The sequence below is a fragment of the Anopheles bellator genome, chromosome 2 (genome assembly GCF_943735745.2).
Source record: "Anopheles bellator chromosome 2, idAnoBellAS_SP24_06.2, whole genome shotgun sequence".
Lineage (NCBI taxonomy): Eukaryota > Metazoa > Arthropoda > Insecta > Diptera > Culicidae > Anopheles > Anopheles bellator.
Genome location: NC_071286.1, coordinates 23,196,909 through 23,224,474, shown reverse-complemented (window position 1 = coordinate 23,224,474; position 27,566 = coordinate 23,196,909). Strand labels below are relative to the sequence as shown.

Below are 27,566 nucleotides of genomic sequence, written 5' to 3'. Positions count from 1 at the left end.
CAGCTTCGAATGTTTGTGGAACTTCTCACCGAAACCATACGCGCTTCACGTATTCGAGCGTATTATTTTAATCCCAATATGCACATCAGCGGAAGAATTGAGCTGTGTGTCGACCCGAGCCTGAGATACTGCATGCTATGAGATCAGGCTGTGAAGTAAGGTTACAATCGCTACGTTTAATTGAAGTTAATTCGATAATAAGTACGGGCAGCAGTACGTGTGCTCATTTGTCCATTTCAGATTCTACGTGTTGCGTCCGTTTAGGAGTTTTGTTATCGAAAGAGTCTCAAAGTTACCGGTTGATAGTTGAATTAGTATTCGCAAGACGCTCTTTGTTCCTACTTCTTTGAAGGTCTTATAATACTCTCCGTTAATTAAGAATGTCGTTTCTCCAGTTCTTCCAGCCAATAGGTTGCACCGACTGTTGTTAAAACTCACTAACAAACACTCGACTCAAAATGCTTATTCAGCTCACCGGAAGCGTCGTAATGTATGTAGTATAAGAACCATCCCTAAACAATGAAAGTGTAGCGAACAGTGATGAGAAACGATCTACGATCCTATGAAACAAAGTTTTCATACGCTGCGGTAATACATAATTAACGAAAGTGTTTATCCAATAAAAAAATCAAACCAATAATTCGCCACATTGTAACCTAAGTAGAGTCACTAGGCTACTTATTTTATAAAACACTCAAACGAAAAATGCAACACATGAGAACAAAACCAAAAACTAAACTAATTTTGTAAAGCGTATCGTAGAGCAGACAACTAGAAATACTATTACGCGGACGTTGCCGCACTAGCAAGCGGTAGTAGACCGAGATGTACTAAAGCTGGAAACGATTCAGCGTAAACTAGGCAAATTAAACTATTTAGCGAACGATGGTAGAAGCCAAAAGAAATCAAACCAATATTACCATACATGCTAAAGAAACTAATATTTATTCCCTCTGTGTTCAGTTTTAGAAAGCTGAATTTAGGAAATGGATGGCAGCAAACAAGAAGAGAACACACATTTGAATAATTATAATACCTTCGAACAATAGCTATATATACATATACATCTATTAATGGTAGGCGAACGAGGCATTAACTAAGTCATGAAACGACAAACCACACAAATCAAACTGCTGCTGCTACTGTAAATGTGCATCAAAACTTTGTGCTAGTCAACTATTTTAAGAAAAGATCAAACAGAAAATCACACGCCACACTCAAAGACGCACACACAGGTACACAGACAGACAGCGCTGAGCGAATCTGTAACTGCAAACAAGGAGTGAACTAGTCTTTAAAGAGCGTAAGAGAATTTGTAGCATAACTCGACCGCTGGAGGTTGGTGAATGTTGCAGCAAAGCAAAAGTGTAGCAAAAAACTATGGAATAAAAGCCAAGCTAAACTTATGGAATTTCTCAAAAGTTGTGCGCGAAATTGTGTTACAAAAAAAAGCATCCGAACGGCGCACTTTTCTTGTTGCTGCGAACCTGGGGTTCCAACGGTAAGTATAAGAATAGTAACAAAATGAAAGCCCTCCAAAATCCATTACTTTCGTCCAAACATTACTCAATCATTAAAAATTCGCAAAGAATGACAGCTATGGCAGGCCAAATTGCTTTTGAAACCCCAAAACAGTGGCCATCGGAAACGTCGAAAGCATTGCGATACGCAAAACAAATGAATCCGTAGCCTATCGAACCGCGTCTCGAGCAAACAGTCAAAGAACTAGGAAGTCAATCGGATATTTTCGCTTTCCGAGAAGTTTATTGTTTTCGAGATGGTTTCTTTTGCATTTTTGCCATTTTATGCTTCCTCGGGACGTCCATAACTTCAAACGGGTCACTTCGTTAGGTAACAATTTGCAATATTTTCTATCCAAAATGAAATGGAACGGTGAGGTCAACCGGATACTGCGATCCGCGGTGGCGTGTGGAGTTAATGCTTCTTCGATAATCCCTGATTTGACCCAACGGGAATTGACATTGTTTTGTCGCACCGAGCATAGCCGGTCCACCGGAACGCTAGAGCGAAACATAAAAGGGGATGTAAACCAATAACCGAAGCAAACCCCGGAGTTCACTTCCAGCATGAAATCAAAGTAATGAAATCTGTTGACCTCCCCCGAAGATGATCTTTGACCGCTGGATCTTTCACCCCCGAACGTCCCAATCGTTGGGCAACATGAAAAGCAGCATTGTTATCTCTAGCGTCCAACGGTTCAACGGTTCACCATCGACAGCACCGTCTTCGGGACGACGTCCAATCCCGTCCGCCCGATGCTTCCTTTGGGCACTGTTTGATCCCGTTTCGTTGCATCACAGCTTTCATAAACGTTTTGCGCATCTTTCTGGAACGTGGGATTCGATGCCGAAAGTGGACTTTCGGGAGGTTCGCGATGTCCTTCTCCACCAATAAAATATTCATCGGTCCACATTTTGATCCCAATCGAACGTCACTCCGGTTACTTCATCGGGGGTCGCCTCTTTTAAAACCCATACTCCGCTGGCAGCTCGGAAGCATGAAGCATACCAGTGGCCGATCGAAAAAAAAAGCATCAAAACCACCACATTCACGTACGTGCTGATGATTGTGTGGCACGCATGGCGAATCTGGTGATAATGTGAAAAGTGACACCAATTTCCAGCGAAGATCGAACGTGGCCACAAAAAAACGCGAAAAAATGCAGGCAAAAATGGGTTTCCCCTGCAATCAGATAAAGCAAAGGCACGGTATCCTCTATCTCTCTCTCTCTCTGTCTCTCGGTGGCCGTACTGGGCTCGCCGAAGAAACACTCGACTCGACTCACGCTGCGGTTGTTTGTGGATTTTCAATCTATCTCCACTGTTTACTCGGCGCAATGGCACACGAAATCGATATCCGTGGGCCCCGCTTCGAACGCCCGCTGTTCAAAGGACAATAAAAAATTCGATACTCTCGGAAAGCCCGTCTCGCCGGCACCGGGTGCTCGAAGATCAAACAAGTAATTCGATTACCGTAGGGCCGTACGGCTGTGTCAAGAGCATATTAAAATACGCTCCCCACCGAGTGTTGTAACTTCAATCGAAAGTGGGGAACATTTTGAGTTAAACACAAGGACAATTAGGGACTCCGCTATCGAGTGTGTTGAGTGAAAGCACATAGCTCTCAGAAACGTTGCAAAATTTTAAAAGCATTAGCAACAGCCTCCGGAGAACTACTGAACAAACAGTTGCAGTAAGTGTGCCGACGCATCAGTGAAATTAATCTTGACGATGAACCCGTAAGTAGCAGCCAGTAATGGACGATGGGCTGCAATCTAGCAAATGAAAGCATGAATAGTTCAGCAGCTTCAGCCAGCCCATGTAAGCGTTTGCTGGATGCCAAGCGAGCGTTTAGCTAGTGAAAACCCATAAAGCTCACGTTCAGGCATCGCGCAGGGCGCCCTGGCAAAACACGTACGTCGGGAGGGTTTTATATTTCACCAGAAAACCAAGTGATCTTTTCCATAAGATGTCTCTTGGTAGAAAATTGTCATTTCATGCACGGCTCATGTAATCTTTCAGCAAAATGTAAACTCAAAATGCTTACAATACTTATTGTATAGGGAGCAAGTTAATCAACCCTAACACCTTCCATTACCGCTGATCGTTCAAATAAACATCTTAGCTCTATGGTGACTGGATTCCTCAAAAAGTGAATGTTGGCCCCAGTCAGCCAAAGAGGTCATACCTTTTTTGGCATTGGTATAAAAACTTTAGAGCAGATTCGTGGCGTCTATTGGCGTGCGCGTATGTGAAAGTTTTAATGTCGAATGTTTCTTCATAAACTTCTAACCACCCGACATGAGCGCCAGATGTTTCGCTGTTGATTGGGGTCGTGAATCGAGAAAAAACCAGTCCAATTCGATTCCCAGCTGTAGTTCATCAAAACTACGCTCCGACCAGCTGCCATCCACGCCACGCCACGAACCATGAACTTGTTCACTGACTTCTTGGAACATTCGGACTTGGCGCTGGTGCCCAGCCAACGGTGCCGGTGAGAGTTCTTGTGACTTCATTTGCATTCATTGGTTCCGTGGCAGTGGACTAATTATTCCATCTGGGCCGGACTCGTACTCGTCGGGGCTGGTACCTATTCGCCTTCGGACTCCGGCGGCACAAACAACCAATACAGCATGTCAATCGTCCTGTCTGGTTCTGCTCTGCGGGGTGAGATATGAAATGTTCGGAAAGTTAAACCGAGCATACTGGGAGGAGGGTAGGGTTACACCGACCTGGCCCTGGCAGCCAATAATGTAATGGAAGGCGGCGCAGGTAACGTGTACCGCTACGTCTTGCTAGTAACTGGCTGAGCGCGGCACCGACAGAGAGGCCGGCATTAGTTGGTCTTTTGTGCGAAACTTTATTAGCGTCCGCTTGTTGTGCTAACCCCAACGCCCTGTCCCGTCCGACTAATGACGCTAATTCAGAAGCCCCCGAAAAGCCGGTGACTGCGTACGGTGGCCGTTCGTTGATCCAGTCAATAAAAGCTCGTACCACTCGCGCAACCCCAGCTCCCGTCCACTACGCTTCTAATCGTTAATTACCACCATTCGTTCGAGCCTCGACACTCTCCGGCTCCGGTTCCGAGAGTGCTCGATGTGTCGTGTGGGCCGCCCCGATGATATAGTGGGCTCTGGGCCCTCGAATCCGCCGCCAGCGTACATCATCTGTTCGGGGCCCGGCCAGTCTACGCCCGCCCGGCCGGCTTTGCGCATGGGCTACCCAGGAGTCACCCAGGGGCAATGAATATGAATGCCAACCCTTCGTGTTTCGGAGGCATGGCGCCCGGTTCCTTCCCCTATAATTTTCACTCGTAGCAATATTTTTTCCGAATATGGGCGGCATGAGACCCAACCCTGACAAAGTTATACTTTTACGATCGATTTGGCTGATTTATATGGTTAATATTGTGGCGAAGGCGAATGCCTGTGGAAGGCCAGGGCCAATGAGAATTCTGTCAGACTCCTCGGAAAGCCGGGCCGGGAGGACCGGGCCAGCCAGTGGCAAGGCTTCATTTCTATTCAAATGCCACAGAGCAGGGCTACTGCTTTCGGTGGCATTCGTTTGTGGGGGCCCGGCCCGATTTGTGGTTTGAGATTCGCGTTCCGAAACGGCGGAGGTTCCAGCAGCAGCCAAACTTTTGGGTGAAAGTCGATGAAACTCTTTTGCCTTCTATTTTCTTGTTCCTTCTTGAAGACCCTCGCCGAACTCTCGAACGGCTTGGTTGGGGAAAACTTTTCCTTACAGTCCCACTCTCGGGCCACCCGGAATCCCCCCACGGGCTCTCTGCAACGTTTGTTTGTCTTTGCAACACGCGGAGTGCCGGGGTTGATTTATATTGGCGATGCCATTTCCCCGAGCGCAACGGTGGCTCCCAGCTCCGGCGCCAAGAACCAATCCGGACCCATCCGGACCCACTTTTCAACACAATCCAATCAGGTCGCATCATGTGCTTAGGTTGTCGCGAGCGATATTCACAACTCCTCCAAGAGGCCGATAGTTTGTTCGTTCGCGTCCGCGTGATATGTCGGGCTTCGCTTGTCGGTCGGGTCGGGACTGGCAACACTTGAAGCTGGACTTGTTCCCGTGGCCCCGTCCCGTCGCTCCATTATTCAGTGCGCACAGCATGGACCAGCATGTCGGCAGGGCCAACTTTGGCGATGATATTAATAACAGTAATGATGAGAAACCTATCATGCATTTGTAATTTGATTGATGAAACTTTTCGTTTCTTTCCGCCGGCCACTTAAATGTTGATCATTAGGCGAGATTGTTTCGACGAGCTTGCCGAGGGTGTTTGCCGAGCAGTTGAGGTGAGCTGTCTTGCTGAGGGCGAAAGTTTGCTTGCACTTTCTGTGGATCTTACGGCAGGCACTTGCTTGGGGCGTTTGATTTTGATTTCTTCCGACAGTCTTAAGGGCTAAACGCTTAGCTCTATGAGCAATCTTACAACCATAAACTTCGAGCACACTAACGGAAAGAAGGTTAGAATTAGTCAAATGAAATGGCTTTCAGTTCGTTCGACAGACAGACAACAGCCAAAGAAGCGTGAACGAAGTTGCGTTTTAAGAACTGTTACTAACTATCGAAAGTAACAGCACGTTTCGGGCACAAAAACTCAATTACGCTAGCATTGTAAAACTGGAAATGAAGAATAGGAGAACTTTAACCCCTGAAGGTAGGCAATTCAACATCATCAACATGTTTGGCTGTTCTAATTTCCAAATACGCCTAAAAGTATGCAATAAACGGGAAAGTAAATTACGGTATCCTGTGGATACCATCAAACTTTTTTTTAGAGTCCATCCTTCGATCCAGTGACACAATATTGAGCACCACGGCCGGCAATTAAAACTAACAGTGTATAGAATCGTTTATTTATCTTTACAATCGTTTACAGTAGTGGACACTGCCATGCACTGCCCGTGAACCTAATTGGCCCCCCGGTTTACTGTTTCACATTGCCGTGCCTACTGCCCTCCCGTACGCGGCATCGATCGGGTGAGGAGAAACACTTTATCACAAATGCATCGATCAGATGCACAAATCTGTTCGCCACAAGTGCAGCCACTCGCAATCATCGAAACCGTTCGTTCTAATTGGTACCAATAAACATCGGCTTCCGGCAGCCACCGGATCAACCGAGAGTCATCAACCCTCACCACTCTTACAGCTACTACCGCCCACAGTCCAACCGACCAACTCTAAGCCCTTGGTTCGGGGAATTCTGTAAAATTCAAATCAATCTCTAAAGGATGCCGCCACTGGGCGGCACGGACGGCATCGTGTGTGCGCATTTTAACAACCTGCTCCAACCGTTCACTCGTCTCCGTTTTTCTGTTGCGTTCGCCCGGCGCCGCTCGATGTTAATTCCACCGCCCGTGGGAACGACGGGTTCTGCGCGCGGACGGCATAAAGTCAGTGCAGTAGGTAGATGGAGCCTCGGCCACCGCCTGCCACCAGCCCGCCGACGTTGACGGGCGACGGAAGGTACGCGAGCTTCCCGGCGGAGGCCGCGGCCGACTGTTGATGCTGCTGGTGCTGTTGATGGTACAGCGTGGGTCCGGCACCGGAAATGAGTCCGGCCGCGCCCTGATGAGCCTGATGCCCGAAAGCGTACGCCGGATACGGTGGCACCGGATGGCTGAACTGGTTCCCGGCGAACACGGGTCCAGCTGTCTTCTGGACCGTCGGAGTCGCCACGGTTGAGAAGACTTGCACACGTGGCTGCTGCTGCTGAGCCGGGACCGCGACCGGCTGGCGGAAGTACGTCGCCGGTTGTTGCAGCGTGTTGTAGTAGACGGGTTGCGTCTGCAGCACACTCTGAGCCTTGGTCTGGCCTTGGAAGGCGGCCCCGGAGCCGGGCTGCGTGAAGGTGCTGTAGCTGATACCGTTCCCGTGGTGGTGCGTGGTGGTCGCGGTCGTAACAGGAACGAAGGGCTTCAGCTGATGCTGCAGAAAAAAAAACAAAAAAAAGCGATATTAATCCCTTCCATTGAAAACATGGAGCACATCGCGGGCCACTTACATGGGCCGGAGTGGCGACTGTGGCGGGAAGGATCTGGCCCGCCACGGCACTACCGCTTGCTGCCGGGCGTTGCTGCTGCTGGTAGTAGGTTGCTGCGAACGAGTTAAAGTTACAATTTAAGCCGAGATTAAATTCCAGAGAGTACTTCATAGGCCGGTGGGTGACGATGGGCGATGATTTGTGAACGAAAGCGAGCCACAAGGGGTAGAGATTTCAATCTCGTCGCCGTCGGTGGCTCGATAAGAGTGGCCCTCCCTCACATCTGAAGAACCTGGGCGAGATGGATTATCCTGGGCGATGATTAATTACCAGCACCGTAAAGTGCTGTTTCATTTGCATAAAACCCATCATCAGCAATCTATGTGTGGGAGCTTGTCAAGAGAGCGCCACACAACACGATACAAGATGTGGTGGTGGTCTTTCTTAAGAAAACTGATTCGTGTCCATGCCGGCCCACCTGACTGAAGGATTACGGTCCGGACTATTTATGCCATTGCCGTTTGCATTGAGGCGCCGAGCATAAGCGGTTTCTTAATCTTGGAACCCTTTCTCTCGGCCTTTTACCACGACCTCGATTTCATTTAAACCATCAATGGTTGGTTATCAGTTGGACCACAGCTGGAAAGTAGAAGTGCGCCCTTAGGACTGTTTTTAAATGGCAAAATATAATCCTACTTGGCGTGGTGGCGTCGAAGAGACGAACGTGAACGGAAGGCCCCACTCAAAACGGTAGTGGCTCTTCTTAACCCCACACCAACACTCGTTCACTAATCGAACGAAATGTTCCGTAAGTGCGGTAAATTCAAATATTTTCCAACCCACTGACCGGATCGGTGCCCACGGGCCTGCTACCCCTTATGGCTCAGGCCGGCCAGTAGGAGTCGTCAACTCTGTATCCGTTTCTACGGAGAAAGTTTCCAAATGGACCCGTGGCACGAACAGGGGGGCCGTAGGGCTTGAATCGATGTTTGCGACTCCAAGGCGCACTACTCGGTTCCTGCGTGCGTTGTTGTCAAGAAAGGAGCACTCAAGTGGGACAAGAAAGGGCCACCACTGCACGATACCCGTCGATTTTATTGATGAATGACGCCGGGAAGCAAAGTAGCGGGCCACTTTGTAAAACATTTTTCAACACATTTTTTCCCTGTGCCCGGGCGAAATGGACGGCCAGAAATCGTAAGGAACCGTGCCGGGCGTGGTCCGATTACAATCTATGCACGATTGTCACGCGGCTCACACGCTTATTATTGAACGATTTAAATAATGACTCAATTTTGTGCGATAACACGACGTAAGTCAATCATAGCTGCGAGCGAGAAGTATCCAGTTCCGATGTGTATTGGCTAATAATTCATCATTTTAACGGTATCATTAACTTACAATGGGTATGTTTTAAATGTTGCTCTAGCTCAACAAAAAGTCTGTGATTGTTTTTTGTGCCCTGAAAAGGAATTACCGACATTAATACTCAACTAATGGTGGTAAGTAGACAACGTAGTCTCGTGGAAATGATTTAATAAATCTGCAGCAAACGCCTAAAACCCCTGTATCGACCAAACAGCAAGGCCATTTGCTTATTGTACGGTGCAAGACCGATTCTATAGCATTCTGTCTGCTACCGACGTTCACGTGGAAATGTGACAAACTTGTGGCACATAACTCGCCCTCCCGAAGAATGTTTAATGAGCCTAGTTCATTACAAAAATTGAAAATTGCCTCCTCCGGTCCGGCAGAAGAACCCGCCATCACAGCGTTTTGCATGCCTAGCCCATGTTCAAATATTAATGACGAGATGACGGCCCTAATTTAAGTGCCCTTTCAGGCTGTTCTATTTGTGCCTACACAAACGTTAGTCAACCTAAGGAATTATGGAAAACGTTTTGAGTTTATTTTGGAACTTCTGGTTTACGACAGATCGAAGGTGTGGAAACCGAGACACGACCTCGAAACTACATTTATAACAAAATCGGTTCAATTACCGCAAGAGTTACGTAGCGCGCCGTAACCCAATCTCGTGTCCTACATTCGGCTACGGCTACGATCGTTACAACTTTAACTGACAGCGTATTGACGGGTTCACCTTCTTCAAGAGCGCTGGATCCCAGGGCCCACGGTACCTACGGCCAACACACCAGACCAGAAAAGCATCTTCGCAACGGAATGCTCTGAATGTTCCGTCGCAGTGCACACGTGCATCGGCCCCGTGTCATGCAGGAGTCCCTGACACGAGGTGCATCATTTACTAAATGCCCCATCTACACGGTCCCGGTCATAAATGTGCACGAATCTGGCACGACACGAAGGATGGGCCGTATCACCGACCGACGAGTGGAGAACGACTGTCCAACTCCACCATTGTCCACGTCCACGTCGACGGTGCCCGCCAAGAACTACGAAAGGCGAATAGACGGCGATAGGAGGAACCTTCAGAAAATGGACCACCGCAAAAACTTCACCATCTCGGCGGGGAGCTACAGCGGACCACCGTGAGAGGCACGGAACGACGTAAACGTATTGCGAAAATGGGTGAAAGTTGTTGGCCCATTCAGCAGACTGAAGATGGCAGATAATGCTGATTGCAAGGTTTTACTGTCCGCCTTGCCGTTGCTTTGTTACTTTCTTTAGTCCTTTTGTGAACCCAATCCTGGCACGAGGCACGAGCCCTGTCTCTAGCTGCCGACCCCCAAAAGCGTAAGCGTCTTCGATTTTTCTTTCCTATCCCAAAGCGTGGTCTTTACCGGGAGCGGCCAGTGCAGGAATGAAAGTGAAGTGAGACCTCGGCCGGGGACCCGCAGGTTGATCGCGACTTCCAATCACGGCCGTCGTGAATGCAACGTGATGTGGTGAAGTGCATCGCTGACCAGAACCGACCGCACAGTCATACCTCGTCCACCGGTGCTTCGTCCACGGTGAGGCGAATGACATGTTAAGCGAACTGAAATGGGACGGCGGTGAACGAATAAAACTGACATCGCTCAAGTGGATTAGTCAAGATGGCGCCGCCGGTTCGACGTTCGACGGCCCAACTCCTGGTCCGTCGACCCGGCCGACGGGGACGACGATGGCGAGGCGGACGATGGTGGTGGGCCGGTTTGGAGTGACTTGGGCCGCCGGTTGCCCTGGGCGCCGGCCGAGTCACGCTGTTCGTCCCGACGGCCTTGCCGGCTGTAGTCGGTCCCGTAGTACTTGCCACGGTAGTACTTTCCCTTCAGCTTCTTGTCGGACTCGCCCGGCGGATGGATCAGGTGAATGCGGTCAGTGCTACCGTCCTTGGCCGGTGGCCGGCCCTTCGCCCTTGGCGGTGTCGAACCGGCGCTAGACGCCTGCAGCAGTGTCCGGGCCACACCGTACGCCCTCCACATGTTGTAGAGATTCCGATTGAACGACCCCGGACCCCGGCCCGTCTGGAGGTCTTTCTCGCACGGCTCTTCCGGGTCGAAACTTAGGTCCGGGCGGTCCGTTGGCTGCGGTTCGTCGCGGTACAAGTCATTCTCGGTGCCACCGTCGTCGTCGCCCTCCTCGTCATCCTCGTACTCCGCTATCGGCCGGATGTCACCGGTGTACGGTCTCCCGACCGTCGGTCTGGGCCGTGGCAAGTACTGGGGCGTACTGGGGGCTTGGGGGTTAGCAAGATTTGTTAGCGTATCGGGGTCGCCTGCGGTGGAGAGGGGAAAGGAAAGGGAAACGCTCCGTAAGAAGTCTGCTCGGCCGACGCGACGTCATCCGACGGGTGCCGTGCCTCGTTTGAACTGGACATGAGATGAGTTGGTGCCGGTCCCGGTGTCGAAGGCTAAGCCGTGGATGGCGAATGTCACGTGGATGGCGATGACGTGCAGATGAAGGCGAGCGTGGACAAGATGGCGGCGAGTGGCGAGTCGCTGGTTCCAGAGAAGTTCTTTCATCGAATTAAAAATACAATCAGCGTTGGGTCGGTACTGTTTCGTTAGCTTCGCGGTTAACCGGAAGCTAAGTTGTTGACAACACGTTCAAGAAAACATTTGTCTGGTCCCCGGGTTACTTGTTGAATGTTGACATTGCTTTCATTGCATGTTAATTTTGCATGTCATTGCAAATGGCGTGAGCACACAACTTTAAGCTCAAGTCACTAGAGAACCAAAGAAATTAAACGTCACTTACTTGGGAAACAAATCGTACACATCATAAACCCAGACGGTTCGATTATGAGTATGAAAAACATGACATCATGAAAAACAATCTAGTAGTTTCTGAACGCACATTGGTTTTGCACGGTGCAGTTCTGCTAACACGCAAAGGTTTCAACGCGTGATATTTTTGAGGTAACCCTTCAAAGAATATTATTATTCACTAATCTGCTTCTTTAATCTGGTTTAAATTGTGAATGAACTTATTTGGCATTCGAAGATTCGCTGCAGAGATTCAATTGCGATACTTGCTTCTTGCTCTGTTCAACAAGTAGCTACTCGAATATTTTCCCGGTGCACGAAAAACTGCTCGAATGTTTAAGTGGCTTACGTTTGAACGTTTCTCAAACTCCCAACTGATTCCCAAACAGCCAAAAAAATCAGTCTTGTCTTCGTAGAGGCTATAGTTTTAATGATTGTACTGCTGAATAAGTACCAGGCATAGTAACATTCTTACTTCAAACGGTAAATATCAACCCATGTAGTGTTAAAGCTGTAAATGTTCGTTATTTTGAAAATAAATGAATGGAATAAATGAAATGAAATGGAGTCCCAACACTAGCAACAAACAATTCCAATTAACACTTCCAAATGCTGTTGGAAGGAGGTTATTTGGATTCGTTCAGCTGGTTCTTTAAGATATTGCATAGTTTTCTTATCATGCTGTCGGCATCCTGTATGTAACAAGCTAGAGCTAGATCCTGGTCTCGAGCACAGCCGCATGGTTCCTTCCAATTTCTAGCGCCGGGGTGTGACATTTTTATGGTACCGCCGCTTATTACAGGACATCAAACAGCATGAAGCCACTATTTAGTGGCCCTCCCAAATGACCCTCTACCGCTCGGACCCGCAAAAATGGCAGTGATGAGAGTGGTGGAAGCATCCGAACTATGCCCTAACTTACCATAACTTGGTGCCGTCGAATAGATCTGATTCTGGACCGCCGGTACACCGCCGCCCGCACCGTACACCGAGTGGGCCGAGAGCGGATACTGTGAATGGGAAAGGAAACGGACACGTCAGAGAGAGAGAGAGAGGGAGGGAAACAGAAGCGAAGACCAGTTTCTCCCCTTGGCGGACTTCCGGGGAGGGCCATATTAGCACATTTCCATAAATTGCGCCCCGGCGTGGCGTGGTGATGATTATGCCGCGCCGGACGTCGTCGGCGGATCTCCCCGGAAGAGTAATGCGCCTTGCCGGCTTCCGCTTCCCTTACCTTGGCGAGCTGACCCTGGGCCGCGTAGAGCTGGTGCGCCTGGTGGACCTGATTGATGGTGGCAATCGGTGCCTGATGGACGATCGGAACCGATGGCTGGCCCCCGGCCGCCGGCTGATAATGGATGGCTTGCGTGTGGGTCAGCGGGTACTGGTGCTGCTGCTGCTGCTGATGCTGGTGGTGCTGTCCCTGGTAATTAGGTTGCCCCGAGACCAGCGGAATGGCCGAGTAATGGATGGTCGTGGCCGGATGGTGCGCGTAAATGGGCTGCTGATGGGCGTAAGCGGCCTGCTGCTGGGGCAGCTCGTGGACGGTGGCCGTCGCCACCGGGTGGTAGTCGTGCGTGAGCTGCCCTGTGCCCTGCTGCTGCTGCTGCTGCTGGTGTTGGTTGTGGTACAGCTGATACTGCGGGTAGTGTGCGTACGTCAGCTGCGGCACGGCGGACGCATAGTTGTACTGGACCGGCGAAGAAAGAAAACAACGAAAGGCGATAATTAAAAGTTTCGTCTCCAAGATGGCTACCGGTTACGTCCAAACGCTTCCGAACCAACGCAAAGCCGAATCCGCAACCGCCTCTTTGCTCGTTGCTTCGACTCATCGAACAGAGAATTAAATCTATACACGGAAATCACGGACCGCTTAAACAAATCGTCCAAACTCCTGAAAGTGCTGTTCTGGTACGAAGGAAGCGTTCCTCTGCTCGCTTCCAGGAAGTGTTTCGACCTCATCGATGGCTGCGAAAAAATCATGCAGTGGTCTCAACGATCAGCATCATTATTGTAGCTCCGCGAAGAAGAAATTCCCGGAACGCGCTGAACCGAACCGCCTGAAGAATGTGAAACACAACCCGACACGTCAGCAGTACAAGCACGCAAATGTTCGTGCCGGTTTTTATTTCAACACTCCCCGAGCGACGAGACGTCCTCCGAACACCACGAAGTGCATAAGCGACTCGTTTCACTTTTTAATGGTCTCTGACTCCTGAAACCTGTTGGTGCCTGGCGTGCTACGGCTGGAACCACTTCGGGGATAGCGAAAATTCTCGCCGCAGAAAGCACGTGTCGATGATTTATTCTATTCAAACGGGCAGTCACGGAATTAGAATAATGTTTCGCTATGGCTGCCGCCAGCTCGAGCCACTCGGAGGTTTTATTGTTCGAATTCTCCACAAGATCGACTATTTATAGTAGAAAAATTGAAGTTCTACCCTCAAATCGTTCTGGCAAACCTCGTTCACTAACTCGTTTAGAGTTTCTACTTGGTTCAACTACTTGGTATTTGAAGACTTGAGAACACATTCAATAGTGTATCGAGTGCCACGATCATCGAGTAGAACGAAATCTTTTCGATCAATCGCAAATTAGTTGTTCACATTTTCCTCTTCATTTCAATTACATAAAAAGTACATAATATCGTATGCTTCACAAAATTAAAACAATGCTTTTGCTGACATCACGAAAACCATAATTATGAATGTTTATGTTAATAATAAAAATCTAATGTTTAATAAAAAAGACCCAGCACCAACATTTTAGAAAAACTTAAAAAATGGGAATTCTATCATTACTGAGACTCCAAAATTGAAAAGCTAGAGAGAGAGAGAGAGTAAAGCGCCACACGTGCGTCTGCGAGCTTTTCAAGCTGCACCATTTATTCCGAAAACTGGCCCCATTTGCACGAACAGGACCTCAATGGGCAGACAGGTGCCAGACACCGGAGCATAATGCTGCTCATGCATCTTGCTACAGGCGAACGGCTGGATCCAGCTGGCTGCTGGAAGCATTACAATGGGAGCACACGCTAAGGATCGGTTGGTAGCGCACGCGAACAAAATCTGTGCCCTCCGGAGCCAATCGGGCGCAGTCAACGAGCGCAGAGGCAGAACGAAACCTGCTCTTCATCAGACAATCATCTTTTGCTCTCGTCGGGACGAGGGCGAACCTTTTTTTTCGACAAAGGATGATGCTATATGATTGATTTACCATAAAAACTTCACCCACAGATCCGTTATTCATGAAGCGCCCCGGGATCCGATCCCACAATCCCGGCGATTCGGTTGCGCGTCGTTTGGGGGTAATCCCAGTAAATGGGACGCCGTTTGTGTGATGCCGAAACGGTTTCTCGGTGACCTGACACCAGCCCCGAAGGCACCAACAACACGGCCACAACAGGCGGATGGCGTGTTTAATTTGGAAGGATCAACGGAACACATAATATTTAATGTATAATTTAATTTATTGGCCAACAGGCCAGATTATGTTATTAGAGCGTGAGCCCGCCCAGTGGGCAGTGGGTGTCGTATCCCCGTCTGGTGGCACCATCTTCCTCCAATCAGTCCAATAATGACTGTGCTTCTTTTATTGGCAGAAAGAAATTATCCTTTTTCTTAACCGGATCACCCGACTCGAAGCTCGCCCACCTGCAACGGCTCTCGTTTACGTAAGCGGCCAACGTTCGGGCCCTGAATCGAGCAGGTGAGAATGGATACGTGCTCCCGGGACGCGCCAGTGCCGCGCCGTGTACCGCCTTGATCAAATTCGTATCAACCTCGTGTGAGGTGGCCAGATTGTCACTTCGCTTGCCCGAAACACCGTTGGGTTCACTTCATACATTTTTACTGCTTCATTTTGCAGCACAACTTAACTAGCCCTCCGGCTCTCCTCGGCAATGGAAAGTCGTTAGGGTGATGCTTTTTTTGGGTTTTGCGCATTCCCAACTGTCCCAGCGCCCGAGAAAGCGTTCGTTCCATTCGGCCCGCAGCTGCCACCCAGCAGTGGAAATGTAAAATTTCACCCCAGACCCCGGCAGGACCGTAACGTCAAATATGTTATGCTGCTCGGGTGTCGTCCTCCGTAGAACGAGGGTGAACTCAAAAAAAAAACAAGCCAGGAACCGGGGGCCGGGCTGCAATCCGATGCTTAATTAAACGCTTCGGCTGAATCGGTCCGTCCGTCGTCCGACCCGAAAGGGACCGAAATCGAAACTTTCTGATTCTCTCGCACATTATGTCACATTTCTGCCAGCACGCGCTGACTGGCGCTGGTCCCGTACCGGTTTCTTGCTCGTCCACCCCCGCGATGTCCTTTTCGGTAGGCTCCCTTCCGAGACCTGTCGGTCGCGCCCGATCCGAGGATCCGCCGAGTTCCAGTAACACACAAAAAAAACGACGACCGAGAAGAGAAAAGTTTTAATTTGTCTCTTCATGCGAAATATAATTTGATTACCACGTTTTCCGAGGGCCACGCCACGCCAGAAAGGATACGAGTGGAGAGCAATTATTAAACAAAAAAGCACACAACCGGGACAGGAATCGTCCTGTGGTCGTATATTAGCCCGGGGCCGACCCGCGGTAAATGAGTTGTAAAAATGGGCGAAGCACTTCTCACCGTTGCTCGACAATTCATTTCTCACCCTATCGCTGGCACCGGCACCGGAACGGCCTCTTCTTGACCGTGCGGGGCCGTTAAATGTGCTGACGTTACCGTCAGCTCGGGCGCCTACCGTCTTATCAGTGGACCCGCTTCGGGGTCGACCGAAGTTAATGAAGCAAGCTACTAATTTGTGGGTCGCACCGGTTTACTCCCAAAGGCGCACACATTCTCTCTCCGATAGGTAGGTAACTTCCCAGCCAACCGGATGTGTGCTGTACCACCTTGGGGCACACTTCCGAGGCTTGGCCGCTTGCATAAGCATATTTCCTAAATGGTTTGATTAGACCAAAAACTTGATTTCGGGCCGCACAACAGAAACATATTCCGGGGACTCAGCCGGCACGGGGTAGCAGCTGCAACGAATCGTCACCTCTGACATTATCGCATTTTGTGTCCGCCAAACCGTTACAGCCCCAGTCCTTTTCGATTCCGGAACGCTTACAAGGGAAAAGAAAACACCATCGTGGCGTGGGTTGTGAAAATGTAATAACTGGAAATCGGAAACTTTTCGTCACCGACGGCGAGAACCAATCCAAAGGAAGCCGAACTAACGGGACGGGTGTCTTTTAACTTTCCTAATTTTTTTCTCATCGTTTTGCGGTATTTCGGTGCGTGGGTTATTTTCGGTCACGTCGCGTGTCGCATCGCAATTTAGCGAAACCTACGGACAGTAAGGACACCGGGCGGCTATAAATAGGCGAAGGAGCGCGTGCAGCTCTCGTTCGGACGAAAGAAGCGCAGATTTGGTTCGATGATTTCAACCTAAACATACTTTAATTTACGTAGTAATCGATGGTACTAGTAAACTATAAATTTTAACTACAAAATTATGGCAGTTTCTGAAAGTTACTAAATAGTTATAACTTTGCGCCCTTTGCTCGGATCCGCAAATTAAAATCGTCATTTATTATTGTCGTTTTATGCTGTGGTGCTCTCATTGGAACAACAAATTCTTTTACACTCAAATTTGCAATATTATGTTTAAACATGCTAAACGTACGATATTACTTTTCGTAAAATAAGTAAAGAAGAATAAATCGGTTTGAGGATCATAAAATGAACTAATTTCATAGAACAGTCTCAAACATACATTCTTTACCCGACACAAAGTTCAAGAAAGTTCATTGAAATAAATCGACGCTTCGACTTGTTTTCTTACACTCCATCTCCAAAGCATACAATCTGTTAAATTCCAACTGACCGCGCTACAGTGCGCTGTGCTTTAAGCATGCTCCCCGTTTCGTCGCTGCTTTAACGTTCGCTGCGTTCGACACCAGCGACGTGTCTCGATTACTGCGGATATTTTATCCGGCGCTGCAGTCGGTTAACGTTTGACGCCAGTGGCGTTTAGAGCCGCGGCGATCATAAAGAGCAGCACCAGCGAGGCAGCGTGGCAGTGAGCAGTACAAACACTTTGCATACCACATAATTTGATTAACCACCGCTGGCCGTCCCTGAAGTGGCCGGAGATGCGCTCCCCGTTCACCGTTGCCTTGGCCGGGGCCGCCTTGGTGCGTGGCTAATGGCGCTCCGAGGTGCATGCGAAATTAGATACACGCGCAACAACGCCTTCTGCCACTGCCAGTGGCGCAATTATGCTGATAATGATGCCGGAAGAGTGCCGGAGCCGCCCCACTCGCCGGTGTGCCGTTTTTTTACTCCCCAAGGAAACGCGTCAAAGGTAAAGAAGAAGATTATCGCACTCTTTGGCGCGAGCGGCTCGGCTGGAAATGACGATCGCAGCTCGCGGAACCCGGAGTGGAAGTGGATGTCTCCGCAGGAAGCAAGAACAGGAATCGCGCTGCGTTTCCGTGTGACTCGGCACCGGATAGCATAATTATTGTTTGCCTGTTTTCTTTTTATTGGGCACACAGTGAAGGACGTAACGAACGATTATGATCCACGCCATCGCTAGCTGCCGCCAATGATGGATCGAAGATTGGCCATTTAACCGTGCAAGCGGCGTCGAGATTACCTTAAAGGATCCGTCACATGCCGGGCTGCTCGTTGGAAGAAATAAAAAAACAAGCATAAAACACTCAGAAAGTCTAACAAGCAAAACCGCGGATGCAAAGTTTATTACATCTGCACGCCAGTTATTGTCGCGTTGCCATTAGACGCAATTACTGATGAAGACTGATTGCCGTTGTCGCCAGCCTTCTCGCGACTGGCACGTTCACTTCACTCGTGCACATCATCTGCCGTAATGAGCATAAATTTATTGAATCAACTTGGCGCAATCTGGCAAACTGTTGAGCTGCCTGCACCGCCTTCGCCGGCCGCAGCAGTGCCAGTGCCACTTTTTAGCTAATTAGTAACATAAACGAACGTAACGTTCTTGTGGTGCGCATTTGTGGCGCAGCGCAAGCGTGCACCGTGGCGCGCAAAACCTAATAAAACGTTCCTCGTGTGGAAAATCTTGTTAAAAAGTTTCCGAAACTTTTTTCCAATGATTACACTTCACCAACGTGGCACTGGCACGCACGCATGTTTCGCGTTCCGGTTCCGGTTCGACGATCATCCATCAGCAATTACCGACAAACTTATCGCGAGCTCGCCCGGCATCCTGATGGTTGACACCCAACCTAGGACCCCTACACACGCTACTTCCCAGAACTTCCCACACGGCCACTCATGAAACGGTTCGCAAATGAAAGGAACAAAAAAAGGGAGAGAAACACCCAACATTTGGCGGGAGCATCGAGCAGCTTTTTGGCGCAGCTGTGGCTCCCGTACAGGGTGGTTCACCGTCAGAGCTTCCGCGTGTGCTCCGAAGCCGCGAGCTTTGCCGAGTGAGTAAGACATTCGTTAATTATTCCTCCACCGATTCCCCGGCATCGTATGTGTGTTGCGGGTTGAAACCACCAACCGCCAAGCTGCTGGGACAGCTTCTGCGCCTGGTGTGTATCTTGCCAAGTGCTTCGCTTGTTTGGTCGCGGACTGGTGGAAAGTTGACAGCCCTGTTGCGTAATAATTGATGACATTTAAATTGATTTCTTATTTTTGTCTTGAAACCCTCTGGCGCCACCGGCACCGGCCTGTCAACCTGACGGCGTAGCGACGCAGCGCATTAATGAACGTGCCGCACACTTTGCCACACGAAAACGTGATCGGTGCCGCCAAACCGAAGGATGGATGGATGGATGGGTGGGTTGAGATTGATGGAGCAAGTTTTTGCGGAGAGCGCGGCGAACGAGGTGACAATTCCGGTTAATGTTACTTCCACGAAGCGCCAGGGTTACCATTTGGCCCGGACCGGCAATTCCGGTGCGCTCGCGAGACGCACGAGTCGCGCATTGTTAAGGGTTCGATTATTGGAAGCGATTGGGAGATGGATCCTTCTGGGGCCCCTTCCAAAGCCAAGGCGTGGCCTCGGTGTGCCCGGTGGCCATGAGTTCGATTCCTGTTAAGCATTTTTGAATTCGCTCTCAACGAGAAAACGCCGTTCCAAGAACTGGTGGAGAATATTTTGTGGAAAAGGCGAACGATGGCGCTTATCACATTCGCCATTTATCTAAATACTTCAAACATAACAACCGTACAAAAATTATTCCGTAATTACGTAAAATCGATCAATCATGGATAATCTTTTCCCCAAACAGCAATCCACGGCAGTTGTCATGTGGCAACCGATCGCAGCAGCCCATTCGAGGCGTAACCTTTCCCGAAACACGTGAACAACATAAATTTCAAAGCCACGGTAACGGTACGGTGCGTACTCGTCGTGGGACTCGTTCAGTTGTGCCAAAAAATGTGTGTGCCCTTTGGCTTCACTTGAATTTCGTTCGGCTCGAAGTTGGACTCAAGTATCGACATCATTATTCATTGCCACTGCCAACGGTTCGCGGTGGCGGCAGTATGTGGAACAGGTTCGATTCGCCGCCATCACCACCAGCAGCTCAAGGTACGCTTTCCTTGACATGCTTTCTTTTTATTTATTTCTCCATTAACATGTGCGCCCCGGACTGAACACGCTGATTGCTTGTAAATATTTATACATGTGCACTCTGGGCGCATCGTGGCAAAAGAACCGCGTACCAACCAAGTTCTTGAAGGATCACAGGCGGTCGCGACCCTCAATCTAACTCGCAAGCTCCGCGAAGGCGACTAAACGTTTCTGTTTTCGCTGAATCCGTACGTACGAAATTTTCCTCGAAATTCATCAAACCTAACTCGAGCCGCTCAAAGGAGGCGCCTTCGAACATGCTTCTGCACGGGGTTTTCGGCCCCATCAAAGGAGCCACTCTAAGCCTTAGCCAGCGCCGCTTGGCCGACACCACAAAAACAACTTCATAAATCCACCACAAACACGCCTGATAAACGTGAAAGTTATGTTGGGACGTCCTTTTCTTGTCGGAAAACAAAGCACAAAAGTGTGGGGCGAACGAGCCAATGAAAAGTGGGCAAATGAACTTGAGCAACGGACTACGGGTGCTGCGATTGCTTCGACACGTCCCGACCCGATATCGTCCGATTATGGATGAAGGCCCTGCATGCAATCCATTCCACGGTATTCTTCGCTGCATTGCAGAGGCCGCGCACTTTATGGTGCCCGTGGTAAGGTGCTTTTCACCGCCCAGTTATCCTGTTCGTTTCGGCCAATGCTGCCGTGTCTCAAAATGTATCACACCAGTTGCACCTATTGGTGCTTCCAGACGAAAATGACACTCGTTTGGTTAGGTTGCCTCTCTATCAGTGGGACTGGGTTCGGCCGACAGAGCACTGTACCATCGCTGCAAATTGGTTGCACAATGTAACACCGCAATGGCTGTCAGTCGCACCGAGGGTAATTTGCAAACCACCACAACCAATCAACAAAAGCAGAGTGCCGCAAAAATGAACGTTTTTTTTCATGCAATCACTATTACATGAAAGCAATCATACCATGCCACTGAAACGTAATTACAAGAGCCGAACATGACATAAATTCAAATAAACATAGTTAATGCTTTACAATGAACAATGAACCAATGGATGGGACAATGAACAAATAAGGGTTTAGTCAAGTTCGTTAGGTGACAACTATTGAATTCTGCTCTCAAACGCATTTTAAACAAATTGGGTCCTTTTGCTTTTTGATCCTTTGCGAATGTTATTTATTTCCTCAGTTCAATTCCCTTACGATATTTGGTCCAAAGTCCAGGTTTGGCCAACTCCGAAAGGGTCCCACCATCTGATGCGCATCCAGTGCGAGAGACGTTCAAGACGTTGCTCTTGCGGGTTGTCTTCGAGACCAATTACATAAACACACTCAGCTGCTGATGCTCCCCCGAAACGCCGAGCATAATTTCCCCTGTTCCGCTACTAAAAGCCATCGTGTCCACTTACCTGGGGCTGGGCCTGCAGGATGTGTCCGGTGCCGGTGGCGAGCGCCGTGTGGTGGCCGTATCCGAACGGAACCGACCCGAGGCTGGCTCCGTGCGTTGCGTGACCGGAAAGAGGTGTAGCCACGACCGTCGCATGATTTACGTAAGCCGTATGCTGCGCCGGTGCACCTGGTAAACGTTGGGAGAAGAAAGTGATTGTTAGCAGCGGTAAACAGCTGGCCATCCCGATCCACGGGCCAAACGCTTGACGAAAAGCTACGGCACGGGGCCACCCGGAATAGGATTTTGATTAGGTTCACAATTAATTAGACGCGTCAGTGAAATGGACACAACCCTGCGCCGGCTGGTCAACCCTCGACGGTCCAGCCTCCGGGCCCGCCGGCCAATGAATCTAAACTAATCCGATTACCGGCCGGATCAACACATCAGCCCCTGTCGGCGTAATTGAATCCGTTGACCGCACTCTCCGGGCCAAATCGTTGTGCTACCGGGATTCGATGTTGTAGCAACATATTTCACCGAGCGTCAATGATTGGACCATCTTCGGTTACGCTAATTGCATCAATCTGCCCCAACTCGCTCGCTCTCTTTCCCTCTCTCTCTCTCTCTCTATCTAACTAGTGAGATCCATTCCGGATGCAGTTTATTACTTATCCCATTACACTCAGGATTTTGTCCCGATCAAAATGCTCCAGTCCTAGGGTGATTCAGACGGGGAGAATCAAAATATCGAATAATTTATATTCTTTTGAGTTAGTAATTTGCCACGGAAAAATGTGAGACTTATTAAATACGCAAGCCGTTGAAGAACGTAAGAAGAAAACTTTTGTTATTTTTATGTAACGCATTTACAAACAAACTCTTATACTGTTCATGAAAACTGGTTCCTTTTGATAGAAAATAACCTCCAAACAAGAACATCTTTAGGCATTTCAATCTAATGGTTGATTTAGCGCTTATCTTGAAGATATCCCTTTACATCCTAACTCTTTTTAGCCAAAATGGCCAAACCTTAATTAATTTAATATGAAAAATTGTACTACATAAAACGATAGACCGTTGGAAGTTTAAAGTTTATGTTCCTTCAGGTCACAAAAAAATATTGACCTTCTACAATTTGATGGCTGGCGAAGGACACAAAAATAACACGATCAGACTGCCCTTATCCGAGTATCTGTAGCTAGTTCAAACAATTTCGATTCGGTTTCGGCTTAAATAATTCAACGAAACATAAATTTGATAGGCGGTAAAATTGTGTAAAAAAGCCACTAATTTAAGTGTTTTAATGGCAATTTACAGCAAACTTTTAAATGTTAACGATAACCGACGGAAGCTATGTTGAATTGTTATTCCCCTAAAATGTCTGTTTCCATTTACAATTTCTAAAGCTCACTGTTGACCTACCGTCACAGGTTTTGTAACTTAACATCGTTTTCAAGGACCCAACAGAATTCACCACGACCAAAGTGCAGTCAACTGTGCCCAACGAATACGGCGCCCAAGGAAATGTTTCCATTCTTCCGACAATTTGAAGCCACGTGCGGTGAGCGCCCGCTATCAGTTACTGGAATAAACGAATTTCTGCTTTCGTGCTTCTTCGCGGTGGCCGTCTAGTGTTTCTCGGCGGTGCTGCATCCGCTATTCATTGCAATCCATTCCTTCACGGACCATTGTGTATCGCAAACAATTTTTCATGACTAAACACTGAGGGTTACGGATGAAAAATACATATCGCTTCCGTGTGCCCGACCGAATGTTGGACCGGGCCCGGAAGCGAAGCAACTGTAACGCCAACATGCAACCCCGGCGAGCGTGCACCTGTGCACCCGAGTGGCCGTCGTGGTCGTCGCCGACGACAACGAAACGTTTTGCATATAAATTCCAGTGTTGGAACATTTAAATCCGTCGAAACACTAACTCCACTTTGTTTGACCTGCACCCGGCCGATGGTCGGAGGAGGTCGGATGAACGGAAGAAAGAGAGAGAGTTGGAAAATTGGGCACCAACTATAAAGCGCCAGGACGTGGCTCGGTCGCCCAGTTCTTGCTGACACAGGAATGTCCTGGCGCTGCAAGGTTTCTGCGGTAGAAGCTACATTTCCGGTGTGTTGCTTCTGTACGACCTGGCTCCGATTTGGCGTCCCCCTAGCCACCACCACCGTCGACCGCCTTCCAGCGTCCCTCTTACCTATGATGACCGGGATGTCCGGTGCGCCACGTTTGTTCTGCGATTTGTCCACGGTGGTAGCGCCATTTTTCGCGGCGTTCTCCGTGAGTCCATCGGCCACCGGTTGCTCGGCTGCCACCGACTGCTGACTGCTGTCCGCCAGGCAGCTGCTTGACAGGAGCAGCAGTAAAATGCTGTGCTGCTGAGCGAGAGAGAAAAAGGAGAGTGGAATTGAGCATTGGAAACTTGTGTAATATACCGCTCTGAAATTAATGGAAAATTCTTGCAAGTAATATCGCCGGTTTAGGTATCAGGACAAGACTAGTGTCCGGGTAGCGCTATAATCGTGGTTTAACATTGCTGTGCCGTGTTGTCGGCCACCAGCTACGTACGCTGCCTAGCATTGATTTAGTGGAACAGCTTCGCTTCGCTTCGTTGCCGAAAGTAAAAGATTTTTTTCAAAACCGAACAACAAAAAGGGATAAGTCACAAAAAGGGAATTGGATTGGAAAACGTTCGCCGGCCGTTGACTAAATGATGATGGTTTTCTCCCTATCCTCATCTCGGCGATCTGGTCGATCCTTTCGTGCGCTTCCCACATGAATATTCTCGCAGCACCGGGGCGGCAAAAGGAAAAGAACGATGGTCGTCGAAAACAAATCGAATTTTCACCGTTTCATTCGCCGGCTCCATCCATCTCGCTGCTTTCCCGGAACGTTGGAGCGCCAGTCGGTCGGTGGCCGGTCAAGCAATTTCCGATCCCACCTACCTGTTCGAAGGGATTTTTCCCAGATGGTTTGTCTCAAGTTGTCGTTTTTCCCCATGGGTTAAGCTTCCATAACTCTCTACACACACCCCGTGGGCCAACAGATCGTGTATGTCTGTGTGTGTCTGTGTGTGTCTGTGTGTGAATGGGAGCCGGAACTGGAGCCGGAAAAGCATGTAAATGTCAGTCGCCTTCGAGTCGGAAGGATCGGATCATAAGGATTGGAACAATTTGTGAAAAAAAACGATGCCGTGCGCCAGGAAACCGTGGCGTTTGTGGCAATTCTTAATTAATGGCAAATGGTTGCGCGTCTCCGGAGGGTTCGGAAGGCATTAGAAGGCATTACCATAAATCGAAGCCATAATTTTCAATCGGTTAGTCCTTTGTGGGGCTCATCAACGGGAACGGGATTGTCAGAGCCATTTGAAACGTTTCTCTTCGATTATAAATTCTTCACCTTTGTTCACAATTCACAACAGATGATCTGTGCCAATCGTATTAATGATCCGCTCCATTATCTGTTTTCTTTGGTTCTTTTTTTGTAATTAAATAAAACGAAAACGAAATATGATAACAAAAGAATTACAATTTACATTTACAATACAATAGAAGAATTACAGTCGAAACAATGTTCATCTCAAATCAAATTTTAAATTCACCAAAAGTGGTTCTCGCCAATTTTGACCGGTTCTTGGTTTAATTTGCCCGACCCTCTACAAAACCTGCCCTCTATAGCCTCATCCAAACATCCTTCCATTGTTCCGATATTCTACGGGATTGAACCCCTCGATGGTCTCGATTTAATATCAGGTTCGTGCACTATTTGCTAACTGCTGAAATACTGTCTGCGCATCGAAAGTAGCAAACACTTTCAATCGGTTCTGTGTTCATTGCTGGCCCCCACCCATACTCACACACCGGCCAATTTACGGGATTTACGGGTTAGCTTGCTTTAAATCCTTCCGATCGACCGGCGAAACGTGCCGGTCCGGTCGAAAGCCCGAAACCGGCGAGTGAAGATAGCGATTGAATAATCAATTCCAATCACGATTTGATTTTTCACTGTGCATTCCGTGACCACCGCAGCATAAACTTCCTTATCATCGCAACCCGGGCAGCAAGCGCAGCTCCCTCGGAGCGCGAGACTGCCGAGTGACAGGAATCACTATTTAATCCTATTTAGCGCACTCCTTTTCTTCCCGTTTGCTGCTCATCCGAGCGCACCGAGAGCTCCAGGATACCATATTTTATTGTTAGGACCATTATTTCTTCGTTTGATAAATCTTAATCCTTTGCGCACACACACACACACACACACACGCACACGCTTGGTGGCGGCGGTCGACGAGCACACACGCGGACACTCGACAAAAGCGCATACCATGATGGCGGGTGAAAAACTTTCCTGCTGAAAAATGGGAAAACTACACGCCAACCTTAGGGAACGGACGACGACCAAGGCTACCGACTGTAGAACATATCCTGGCCTAATCCGATCGGATCTTCACCGAAGCAGAACACGGATGGAGCGCAAAAATGGAAGGAATCGTGCGGGAACGGGACAAAGTCACATCGCTGAAAGGAGGGTGGTTGGGGTCCCAGCACGGGAAAGTCTCGCCAGTGGACTCGGCGCTCGAGGGCGCCCATGCGGACCCATAAGCCTTTCGAGTCTATGACGGATTTGGAGTAAATCGCCAACAAGTGTTCCGCTTCCAACTGGCAGCCAGGGTTTTTATTTGCTTCGTACCACGACGATAGTAATGATAGCGACACAGCGTTTAAAATTCCATATTTTGATCCACTTAAAAAACAACCGGAGTTATTAGCGAGGCCCCGACGAGTCGCTTTTGAGCAAACGGCAATTATGCGCAAAATCCGGTGGGCTTTTTTATTCCCTTTAGGACCGCCGATTCCAGTGGCCTTTCTCGCAAATTGTTCACTCCTTTTTTTGCCACAGTTTAAAATTACTTCTCTCGAACCGATGGAACCTTAAAACTATGACCACGTTACTCGCGGCACGTACCATAAACTTCATGATGGCCACTCGTTGTCGCTTGAAAAATCGATAACCACTCAAACTTCCGGGAACGTGTTTTTTTTTATCTTGGTTGGGAAACACAGCACACACACACGCGCGGAAAAGTGTCACCCCCGAAGCATTTGGCGATCGATCGATTGGAAGGCACTCGAAAGAACACTTTAATTGGGGGACAAAACCTGGAACCAAACGAAAGAAAAATCTGCCCGGGCCGTGAGCAGCTTTTCACGGAAAACTAACACGAAAATGGGCGCTCCCGGAGGCAGCTCCCGACGCTGGCAAACCGTGTCGAGGGTAGCGGTGCAACTGAAAGTGAATTTGACCAACCAATCTTTTTTATATATGGTTGTAATAATTTTAATTAGTGCCTGGCGGTGCACCCGATCGCTCCGCATCTCGCTGTGCGATGCACCCAGCCCAGGAAGGAGGAAAAGAGAGCGAAAGAGAGCGAGGAAGGGAAAACTTTGCCGGTGCGAACGCGACCTGCACCTGAAGTGCAACCGGCGAAGGTGGCTGTAATCTCTTGCTCTCGCTCCCTCTCGCTCTCTCTCTTTCTCTCTTTTGCAGCCCACTCACCTGTTGCACCGGATGCACACCGAGGGTGGGAAAATCTAAGCACCCGAGGTGGGAGACGAAATGATATTTACCTTCGCCAAGTTCCTTCCGCAAGACGCTCGTGCGGTTGGCTGGCAGCAACGGGGGCACGCTTGGCTGTCCTGCTCACACCTCCATCAGGGTTTTGATGGCCGCATTTTGCCATCTTTTTTCCGAGGCGGCATCCCCAGCATAAGCAGTTGTGCAGTTGAAACTGCAGCGCTAAGCCGAGCCGAGCTGCGGTCGGCCCCTCGATCGCATCGCAAATTAAAATTAAGCTTTATTATCAGTCTATCAGAGCGTCTCGGGTGGCGTGC

The 27,566-nt window shown here is 49.0% G+C and overlaps 1 protein-coding gene across 1 annotated transcript; it reads right to left on the bottom strand.

Moving 5' to 3' along the window:
* Positions 1-6,938: 6,938 nt before the first annotated feature.
* Positions 6,939-26,652, bottom strand: LOC131207200 (uncharacterized). Its single transcript, XM_058199812.1, has 8 exons — positions 26,641-26,652; positions 23,873-24,053; positions 21,828-21,853; positions 12,928-13,383; positions 12,616-12,703; positions 10,568-11,203; positions 7,549-7,640; positions 6,939-7,466 (listed from the first exon to the last, which is right to left on the bottom strand). Exons 1-8 carry the CDS (start codon positions 26,650-26,652, stop codon positions 6,939-6,941), a joined length of 2,019 nt encoding a protein of 672 aa, XP_058055795.1.
* Between the last annotated feature and the right edge of the window lie 914 nt (positions 26,653-27,566).

Bases quoted from the DNA above. Each gene is read 5' to 3' on its own strand.
- LOC131207200 (XM_058199812.1), bottom strand. The intron at 11,204-12,615 runs GTAAGTTAGGGC...TCTCCACCGCAG, and splicing joins TTCGACGGCACCAAGTTATG to GCGACCCCGATACGCTAACA. The intron at 7,467-7,548 runs GTAAGTGGCCCG...CTGCAGCATCAG, and splicing joins CAGTCGCCACTCCGGCCCAT to CTGAAGCCCTTCGTTCCTGT.